Genomic DNA, 11,139 nt, shown 5'->3' with positions numbered 1-11,139 from the left:
AGGTGCACGAAGGGCATGTGGACGGACCATATGGCTATGTGTTCACACCCAGGAGTGAACCCAAGTCACAGGAGGCCATTACACAGGGGCTTGTCGTAGCATCAAAAAAACAAATGAAACAAAAAAGCATTTGAACACACACACACACACACACACACACACACACACACACACACACACACACACCCCTAAAACCCCAAAAGGAGGAAAAAGCAAACCCACAGCAGCCTACCTGGGTCAGGTCCTGGGCGGGTCTTGTTCCATTAGAACAAACCTTTAACTTGCTCTGTTTCCGTATCCAGATCGATATCATAGAAGCAGGGCCGGGTGGGCAGTCCTGGCATCGTGCTCATCTGGAGGGAGAAATACAGGATGACGGTAGCAAAGCCACAAAGCAATCAGATGAATGCTGGCACACTTCACAAAGTAATAGCTGTTGATACCCTAAGCCCCATGGCACAAGTCAACCATATAATTCAATACAGCTTCATTTCACTCTTTAAGGAAATAAAATACAACAGTCAATGTTGCCTTCCTAAAAGTTTAGACCACTTGCCTTCCCCATGGTCCCACAGCTACCAAACAGTGACTTTCCAAACCTTCTTCTTTTTTTTTTTTTGTGGTCCTGGGGATAGAACCCAGGGGCATTCTACCTCTGAGCTACACCCCCAGCCCTATTTTTATTCTTTATTTAGAAACAGGGTCTCAGTGAGTTGCAAAGGGCCTCACTAAGTAGCTGAGGCTGTTCTAGAACCGCGATCCTCCTGTCTCAGCCTCCCAAATGTTGGGATTATAAGCATGTGCCACCACGCCCAGCCCAAACCTTTTCTTCTAAGTCAAGCCTTCATGCTGAACCCCCAGTCCAGCCCCTCTGCTTGCAGACGGTGCTGGGTGTGGACAGAGTAAACGTTGGCTTCCTCCTCACCAGGTGGCACAGACTGTTATAAAACCTACGGCTCCTAGTGTATACTTTTGTTGGGTAGCTATTTAAATATCAGCAGACACGATCAGCTGGGATGGACCAGAAGCAGAGATGTGGGCAGGCTAAGGTCCTGGCGGAGCCTCGCTCAGACCCCTCCCCCATGGGAAGGGGCAAAGGTAACACAGGCTAAGGTGTGGTGGGGCGGGGAGGAGGCAAACCCTCCAGGTTCCTGTGCAGGAGGGAAAAGTTTCCAGAATGCAGCCGGCCCCGTGGAGACTCCAGGCAGTTTCAGATGCTCTTCTCTGGAATGTAAACACCCCCCTTATTTTATCACGGCCTTCCAACACTTCTCTGAATAAACCTCCTCTTTTCTCTACTTGGCCTTTTTTGCATGAATGCTTTCAATGGACAGAAGCAAGGACCGAATAACATTAAAGTCTTCCACCTGGAAACAGTTTGAAAATGCCTGTCTTCTAGGCTCCGGTTGCCTGGCCCATGTCCCCAACAAGAGCTCCAGTACTCCGAGAGCTTGCAGCACAAAGGTGCTGTGCTAAGTACTTTATATAGGTTATGCTCTCAACCACCTATGAGGAGGGCACTTTTATGATTCCCATGTTCTGGGGCGCAGGGGACAACTGGTTTAGGAAGGTGGCATCCTTTGCCCAAGGCTACACAGGTAAGAATAACTGTCCTGTCAGACGTCTACCTCTGTAGAGGCTTGCAGGGCTTCGCATGATGCCTGCACCCTCGGATGAGGCCCTGCTGTAGCCTCACTTCGCAGATGAGGCTGGTGGATGTTTAGGCCCAAAGGCAGGTGCTCGGGGACCAGCTAGCTGTGGTGGACACAGGTCCTCGCTGCTCTGCGGTGTGGAGTCTAGAGGACAACTGCAAAGTGCATTCTGTGTCCCTGGCATCAGAAACCACAGGTGTGAGCTGGGTGTGGTGGCGCATGTTTGTAATCCCAGTACTAAGGAGGCTGAGACAGGAGGATCGCAGGTTCAAAGCCAGCCTTAGCAACTTAGTGAGGCGTTCAGCAACCTAGCAAGGCCCTGTTTCCATAGAAGAACTAAAACTGAACTGAGGGATGTGTCTCAGTAGAATGTCTCTGGGTTCAATCCCCAGTACCACAAAAAAAAAAAAAAAAAAAAAAAAGAAACCCAAACCCCTAAACCACAGGTGTGCCCGGGGAGAGCGGGTCTTGGGGATTCTCATACGCTAACACACAGCTCCCTGACCTGGACCCTGAGGTCCAGGGTGGTCCACGCCGGCTCGTCTCCTAGGTGCTGTCACAGTGTGTGCATCATACGAATGATGCTCAGAAGGCAGAGCCGCATGAGCCGGGGTGATGCTGCACACCTGTCACCCAGTATTTGGGAGGCTGAGACAGGAGGATGGAAAGTTCGAGGCTAGCTTCAGCAACATCGTGAGACCTTGTTTCAGGATAAAAAAATTAAAGGGGCTGGGGTGCAGCTTAGGGGTAGAATGTCCCTGGGTTCGACCCTGAGCCCACCCCCCCCAAAAAAAAAGGAAAAGAAAAGAGAAAAACCAAGCATGGCTGCACCCAGTCTTTGGGAGGCAGTTCTTGGGCTTTGGTGTTGAAGGCCAGGTAGGTCTGTGTCACCCAGACTCCTGCCTGCCCCCCAGGAACGCTCTTTGTGAGGCTGAGCTTCTGCACTGAGCTTCTGTGCATCTGGGGGGGGGGGCTGCTCCTTCCCATCCTGCAACTGCTCTCAGCAGACAGGAGCCCTGACTGCAGAACTCGGCTAGATGTGGACTCCGGCGCCCATGGTCACTCCTCTTTGTTCCCTCCCTGCCAGCCCAGGACAAGGGCAGGGCGGAGGAACCTGCTTCAGGGCTGCAGAGCAGGTGGGGAGCGAACCTAGGCACCCGTGGGTCTCATCAATCATTCCCTTCCCTTCCAGGCTGGCGGCGGTGGGGGTGCAGCAGGGGCAGTGCAGGGAGAAAGCAGAAAACCCGTGGGTGATGGTGGCCGGCTGCTGTCTTGCTAATTACACAGGACGGTATCTCAGGAACGGTCTGGCTAACAAGGCTTCTGAGGCCTGCCTGGAGTATAGGTCCCATTTGTAGCACATCTACGGGAAATATGTTCTGGGTTCTAAACAATGAACTATGAGGAAACTTCTGGTACCCAACTTGCTAGTAGGTGGAGACTTCCAATATATAATATAGTAAACCTATTATATTAACATGATTATATATTAATCTTTAATATATATTATATATGTGTAATTTTTTTTTTGCGGCACTGGGGATGGAACCCAGGAGCATTCTACCCTCCAATTTACACCCCTAACCCTGTATTTTATTCTTTTATTTTGAAACAGGGTCTCGTGGCTCCTAGAGTTGGGGCTGTGGCTGCCTGCGTCGAATACAGGTCTTTTGGTCATTTTGATTCTGTTGCGAAACTGGGAGTTAAGACTCCTGGCCAAAATATTAAGTGCCAGGAAGTGCGAAATGCCTTTCCTCCCGTTTTCGACTTACTTCTTTTAAGTGGAAGAAAAAAAAGAGTTTAATCAGAAGATTCCCGTGTTCTTTTCCGCTGATGCAATCATCCCTTCCAAGAAGTCAGACTACTTATTTGGGATAAGCAAGAGTGGACGAGAAAGCACACGGCATCCCGAGAGCTGAGAGGCTCCCCGTGAGCAGCTGAATTCCATACGTCTACTCTTCAAATAAAACTTACAGTGAGCAAACTCGACATGGAATGACGTTAATGAGACCTTATAGATTCATATCAAATTCTCCACTGATAAAAAACCGCCATCAAAGAACTGTAGCCCCCAGACAAGACTCAATACAGCACTACAGGAAAAGAATCCAGAGAGCCCTGGGGAGCGGACCTCTGGCGTGCCGCCCAGGGTCGCGGGGCTCTATGTTGATTTTATCTGTGTGCCCTCCAAGGAGGCCTTCTGCTTAAAATAACTAAGGAGACACTAAATTGTACTTACATGTCATGTAGCATTAATGGATTCTTTTACAAAGGCCGAAAAACATGAACTTTTGCCCTTCACGACTCTAACTAATGAATCTTCCAAATTTTTACTGGGTTAAACTTACTTTAGAAACACTGAGTTCTACCAATGGCCTTTATGAACAAACATTAAAAACCAGTAACGGGAAAATGGTCCTAATATAGCCATTAGGAGCTGGGCGTGGTGGCACATGCTTGTAATCCCAGTACTTGGGAGGCTGAGACAGGAGTATGGCAGTTTGGAGGACAGCCTCAGCTACTTAGTGAGGCCCTTTGCAATTCAGTGAGACCCTGTTTCAAACATAAAGTATAAATCTGGGCATGGTGGCGCACGCTTGTAATCCCAGCATTTGGGAGGCTGAGACCGGAGGATGGTGGTTTGCAGACAGCCTCAGCTACTTAGTGAGGCCCTCTGCAACTCAGTGAGACCCAGTTTCAAAACAAAGAATAAAAAACAGGGCAGGGGGTGTAGCTTGGAGGTCGAATGCCCCTGGGTTCCATCCCTAGTACAACAAAAAGTAAAAGAAAAAAACCAACCAAACAAACAAAAAACCCCTAGCCATTAGGAAGTAAAAGGATATTTTTGGCACGAGCAGAGCAGAAGTAGTATTACAAATTCAGTTTCATAAAGCAGTAGAGTTTTAATTTCTACGGAAACAAAGTATCATTAAAATTAGTTTTATTGTGTTTGTGAATTGATCTAGCTTCTGATTTCTCCTTAAACCTGCTCCCTTTCCCTATTGAGTAAGTTATCTAGTGTTATTTTGGCTCAGAGAAGTAGTAACTTTTTTATGGATACCTCTTTTGTTCCTACAGTTCATGAGCTGAAGTGGCAGGAAATCCTTTTATACTTCTCTTTCCTCTCCTAATAGATGGCTGCTGGATACAATCTTGTTCAAAATACTTAGCCAATATGGAGGGGGTATGGGCAGCCATTAAGGTTTTCCCCTAAAAGGATATTTCTGACAGCTGACTGTCCTTCACCCAGAGTCAACAAGGTATGGGGTTATGGAAAGTTCAAAGTAAAAGGTCTGAGAGAAGATCAGGTGGCGGTGGTGGCACGAGGGTACCGATTAACCTATCTGTAATGTATGTGCTTTGGATCGGTCTCTATTGTATTCCGGTGGTGATAGCACGAGGATATTGATTGACCGGTAGCTGTATAAATACCCCAGGAGTAGGGGCTGAAGGAGAGAGAGATGATGATATTGACCCAGAAGTAGGCGTCGGTCAGTAGGTCGACCAGTAGGTCGACCAGTAGAGATATTGACCCAGGAGCAGGGGTCGGCCAGTAGAGATAGGCTGGCGGCTCCCCCATGTTAGAATTAAATATTCTTTGAATCAAATTCTTAGAGTTGAATTTTTCATCCTCACGCCTCTCTTCGGAACCCGTACTTTTGCCGGCTGGCTCCGGCAAGGGGAAAACACCCAGTGCTGTGTGCAGGGGTAAATGTATCACTTTACATTTCACTGTGATGTACAGTTACAATGCACCAATAAGAGTATTAGAAAATACTTAAACAAGAACACCCACGGGAGTTAATGGTTGTCTAAAGAAACTAAAATGAAGCGTAGGCTGGAAGAGTCTGTGTAGACTAAAGCAGTTTGGGCCTCACAGGAGACCTCACCTTTGCTTGACTTGCAAACACCAGGGAAACCTAGCATGAGCGATTGCTCGTGAATGCCTCTATTCAAAAGAAGAACAAATCAGAAATATGCTCAGCCAATCAGAAGTAGGCACTGCACGTAAGTAACCAGGGACCTCACCCCGGGGCCACTCGGATAAAGCAGATGTGGAGCTGTACCCAATCAGACGTTTTCTTTGCTTTACTTCCGGGCTCTCTTGGGGGAGTCCCAGGCCACTTCTGGTTTATGGGTCAGCTCAAGTTTGCTCAAGTAAACTCTTTAAACATTGGATTACCTCAGTTTACCTTTGTAAGCACTACATTATGATGGGACTTAAGTAAACAAGATTTCCTTTTTGACAAAATACTTAAGAAATTTAAGGACCTTATTAAGCAAGGTCATTTTCTGAATTGTTAACACAGTGTCTGGCAATGTGAGGCCCCTGATAAATATGTATTTAAAAATAGATGAGTTAAACACAGAGGATGGTCAGAGGAGACCCAAACAAACGCCGAGAAAACTGCCCAGAGATTAGGTTTTCCCTTGGTCTCTTCCCTTTTCCTTCTCTGGATATAAAGGATGGAGTTGTTTATGTCACATGGTCATTTCGATAATGATCGAATTAACTCTGAGATGATGCCCCAGGAAAGCGGTGACTGAGGGCAAAGAAGAGACATTAAAAGTCATTATAGCGAAAACAGACCATGCAGCTAGCATGGGGATTTCTATTTCCTTGATTCAGTACACATGGAACATTCTAGAAATTTTTTCTTCCTAAGCAGATAATATCTACCTGCACAACCTGGAACTGCATTTGAAAGATGATCAATATTTATTAGTCAGGGTGCTCTGGGAGCTGGATAATGTCCTGTCCTCCTCCTCCTTCTTTTGTGGTACTAGGGATCGAACTCAAGTATTTCTTTATTTTGAGACGAGGTCTCATTATATTGCTAAGACTGGCCTTGAACTTGCCATTCTCTTGTGTCAGCCTCCCAAGAACTGAGATTATAGGTATAAACTCCCGTCATATGATGCGTTTCTTAAAGCACTCTCACTTCATGGTGGCTGATCAACCCTGCAACGTGGGCTGTTTCCAGTTCTTCCCACTCTATGAAAGGACATGGTGTTGTTTCATTCAGCTCAGCAGCCTTTGCCAAGGGCTCAGCATGCGGACACCAAGGTGCCCAGGACCGGTTCCTGCCTCCAGAGGGACCGAGCACGTAAATTAGACCCCGGGGCCGGGGGCGGGGGGCAGACGCTCTTTACTCGTCAGCCTAAAAAAAAAGCTGTCTGCTTCTCAGGAGGCTTAGGCAGGAGGATGGGAGGTTAGAGGTGAGCCTCAGCAACTTAGCAAGAGCCCGTCTCAAAGGAAAAAGTAGACAGGTATGGTTGTATTATACACCTGTAATCCCGGGACTTGGGGGATGAGGTAGGTGGATCCTAGGTTTGAGGCTAGTGTGTGGTAATTTAATGAGACCTTGTTTCAAAATAAAAAGGGCTAGGGGTATAGCTCAGAGGCAGAATGCCCCTGAGAGGGAGGGAGGGGGAGAGGGAGAGGGAGAAGGAGAAAGTGAAATGGAGCTGGGGCGTAGCTCATGGTAGAGTGCTTCACCAGCACCTCTGAGGTCGAGTTCAACCCCCATTGTCCTTCTCCATCCTTGCTGTTTACAGCTTTCTAAGATGGAAGGCATGTTTAGTTACTATAAAAATCATACTGTGCTCATATTGTGTTAGCAATACACAGCTTATATTACTCCAGTTATTCCAATAGCCCTAATAAAGTACAGTTAGAAGTAATTAACAAGCACAGTTATTTTTCTTTTCTTCTGAATGAAGATTATAGATTTCTTTTAGCAGTAGAAAGCCTCTTCCTAAGTTTTTTGTTAGTTTTTTTAAAGTTTACTTAAAAAATACTTTCAACATAGACGTTAAAAAAAAAAAAGAGTAATCCCTGTGAACAGTTTTTGGTGTAAAATCCCAGGCAAGTTCTATTTTTATATAAGCACTGTGGCTATAGAATGTGCATCCCATAATCATGAACAGAAATTGAGAAATTCTATATATGCAACGTAGGATTTGATTTTCAGGGAGATTAAAATTTAAAATTGGTTGACAGGTAATTTCTACACAAGAGTGGGTCACTGGAGAGGAAAAACAAGAGTAATTCCCATGGTACGTTTTATATGTAAAGGTGATATGCTCACTTATTGGAAAATAAGAGATTAGGGGAATTATTCTTGAGGGAAGGAAAATAGATCTGAAATAGGAGGTCTGACTGTTCAGATGTAAACACAGTGAAATGAAGAAGTCCCAGAGACTTACTCTCAGTGCCTCAAGCGTGAAGGTTTCAGCTATCACAGGTGGGTGTGGTGGTGCGCACCTGTAAGCCCGGTACTGGGAGGTTGAGACAGGAGGATCGCAGGTTGAGGCCGAAAACGTGGTGATTTAATGAGACTGTTTCAAAATAAAAAATAAAGCTGGGTGTGGTGGGCACACACCTGCAACTCCCGTTCTTGGGAGGCTGAGATAGGAGGCTTGCAAGTCCCAGGACAGCCTCAGCAACACAGTGAGAGTCTAAGCCGTCTACCTAGTGAAACCCTGTTTCAAAACAAAAAATAAAATGGGCTGGAGGTATAGCTTGGCGGTAGAACACGCTTAGGTCCAATTCCCAGTAACATCCATACACAAAAGAACAACAACCAAAATAAAACATTAAAAGGGCTGAGTGGGTCAATCCCCAGTAAAGACACACACACACACACACACACACACACACACACACACACACACACACACACACACACACACACACACAGAGGACTACCAGTTTCAAGTTGAAAGACCACTTGAGATGTCTCCCTTCATCCCAATAACTCTTCCCTTCATCCCGTTCTGCCGAGGGTAAGGATGCTGTCCCCGCGGCTGCTCCTGCCAGCGGCGGCCCCTGCGCAGCCGCCCTGCAGCCCCGGTGGCCTCCCTCTCGTCCAGCCGGCTTCATTCTTGGGCCTGCTGCTCTGCAGGGCAGTTCCAGGCCAAAGGGCCACACCCTGTGCTGACCAGTGCAAGAAAGAATGCCTTCTTGGATAATTCCTTACTCTTTTATCTCTGTTCTTTTCTTTTACTTATCAAATTTCAAAGTAATAATTCAGCGTCCTGGCAAGCGCAGCGCAAACGCCTCTTGCTGGAGGTGTTGAGCATTTACACACGCAGCCCGATGGGGCTGGTGCAAGGAAGGGCTTGGAGGAAGCTAATTTCTTATGTCTCAGGACATTATGCTATTTTTTTTTCATATTTGGGGTACTGGGGATTGAGGCCAGGGATTTCTACAACTGAGATATATCCTCAGCTCAGTTGTATTTTTTTGTGGTGCTGGAGATTGAACCCGGGGACATTCTAGCTACGTCTAGCCCTATTTTTTTTTTTTTTTTTTTTTTTTTTTGGTGGTACTGGGGGTGGAACCCAGAGGCTTTCTACCTCTGGACTATACTCCCAGGCCTTTTTTTATATTTTATTTGGAAGCAGGGTCTCACTAAGTTGCTGAGAGCCTCACTAAGTAGCTGAGGCTGGCTTCAAACCTGTGCGATCCTCCTGTCTCAGCCTCCCAAGCGCAGGGATTACAAGCATGCGCCACCACGCCTGACTTCTAGCCCTATTTTATTTTTTATTTTTTTTTGGAATTAGGGTGCTGAGAGCCTCACTAAGCTGCTGAGCCTGGCTTCAAACCTCTGCTGCTCCCGCCTCACACTCCCAGTACTGGGATTTCAGGCACGTGCCACCACTCATGGCCTTTTTATTTTTTATTGCAAGCCTTCTGTCTCAGCCCCCAAGTACTGGGAATCCAGGTACTGGGATCTCAGGAGTGTACCTACTCTGCCCGGATTGCTGTTATTCCGTGGACCGAATTTTAATTCCTACCACCTACGAGGTCAGCATTATGACTCCTTCCATTATGCTCCTTTGCAGATTAGGAAAACGAGAAGCTCAGTATTTGCCCCAAATCACCTAGCTAGCAGCTGGCACAGCTGGAATTCAAGTACAGACGATGACTCTAGAGTGCAGGCCACATCCACCAAGCCCCACGGCCCCTTACGCCACGCCAGAAGGCCTATAAGGTGTCAGTGGCAGCAACAGGCTTCGACTGCAGGCAAAGGGTGGATTCACCCATGTCAGAAATGCACAAAGAATGGCTAGGATTTAGCTGGGTGTGATGGCATACCCATTTATAATCCTAGTACCTGGGAGGCTGAGACTGGAGGATCAAAGGTTTCAGGCCAGCCTCAGTAACTTGATGAGGCCCTTGGCAACTTAGTGAGACCCTGGTTCAAAATAAAAAATAAAACAGGACTTAAGGTATAGTTGAGAGGTAGAAGGACCTTAGTTAATCCCCAGCGCCAAAGCCAGCCAGCCAACCAACAGAACACAAAACAAAGCATAAGAAGGGAAAGGCTAGGATTTCTCTTTCCAATGAGGTTCTACACATCCTACCAAGCCACTAACCTCTCAGTGAAAAAACTCATGAAAATACACTTATTTACTTGGCAATTTTTTTTCTTTTTTTTTTTTTTGCAGTACTGGGGATTGGACCTACGAGCATTCTACCTCCAAACTACACCCCCAGCCCTATTTTTTATTCTTTATTTTGAGACAGAGTCTCACTAAGTTGCGGAGGGCCTCACTAAGTAGCCAAGGCTGGCCACAAGCCTGAGAACCTCCTGCCTCAGCCTCCCAAGTACTGGGATTATAAGCAGGCGCCTACACGCCCGGCTTTTACTTTCTAGTTTTAATCTTGGTTGTTTTCATCTTTCACGTCGACTAGAATGTTACTCAGCTCATTCGTGGGATGCAGTCTTTCCAAATTCTGTCTTAAGAAGTGAGTCATAGCAGCAGAGAGTATGTGATACCTATGATAATAAAAACGAACATTTCCAAAGATGGAAATACAGTAAATACCCAGAAGGTTTTCCTTAAAAATAGCCTTATCACACTTTGAAGATCAGATGTGGGACTTCCGGGAAGATGGCGACCGAGAAAAGCGGGGCTTAAGAGCCCTGCTAACAACCAATCTCCAGTACCACAATATCAGCGCCTTTCATAGCCAGAAAACACCATCACCAGAGAAACAAAAAAATCACCAGGCTCCAGAGAGAAAGCGGACTGAGAACAGAGCTCAGAGCCACAGAGGAGATACACGGGCCTCACGCCCGAGGACGCGGCAGCAGCGCTTTACTGCCGGTGGCAGCGGCGATTTCACCGGACGGCTACAGCAAGCCGAGGTGAGCCACTGCGGAACAGCCAGGCGGGATTTCTTGGCGAAGTAACATCTAAAGCTCCCAGTGGCTGAGCTCAGCACACGCTGCAGGGATTCAGAGTAGAAATCAAAACCAAGAAGAAATACGCCAGCCTCACAGCCGAGGGCGTGGCAGCGGCGCCATATTGCCACCAGCGGCAGCAGCAGCAAATTCACCAAGTTCAGTACGGCTACATCTGCGTACTCAAGAACAGTGAGTCAAATTGCGGGCCACAGAGGAGAAATCCCAGTACTGTACTCACTGGGACTTGACCTAGTGGGGGAGTGGCGGTGGCAGAGATATCACACCAT

The 11,139-nt window shown here is 47.0% G+C and overlaps 1 protein-coding gene across 1 annotated transcript in view; it reads right to left on the bottom strand.

Annotated features, from left to right (window-relative positions):
• Nucleotides 1-263: 263 nt before the first annotated feature.
• MTHFD1L (methylenetetrahydrofolate dehydrogenase (NADP+ dependent) 1 like) overlaps nt 264-11,139 on the bottom strand; it is a gene marked incomplete at both ends in the record, with an annotated part of 206,675 nt that continues 195,799 nt past the window's right edge. Inside the window, one exon of the mRNA XM_080700390.1 lies at nt 264-353. Within this exon, the coding sequence (XP_080556516.1) occupies nt 264-353 (90 nt within the window). The remainder of the gene's footprint in view (nt 354-11,139) is intronic.

This window comes from Muscardinus avellanarius, assembly GCF_963383645.1.
Source record: "Muscardinus avellanarius genome assembly, chromosome: 8".
In the NCBI taxonomy this organism is placed as follows: domain Eukaryota; kingdom Metazoa; phylum Chordata; class Mammalia; order Rodentia; family Gliridae; genus Muscardinus; species Muscardinus avellanarius.
This window is presented reverse-complemented; position numbering and strand designations above follow the sequence as displayed.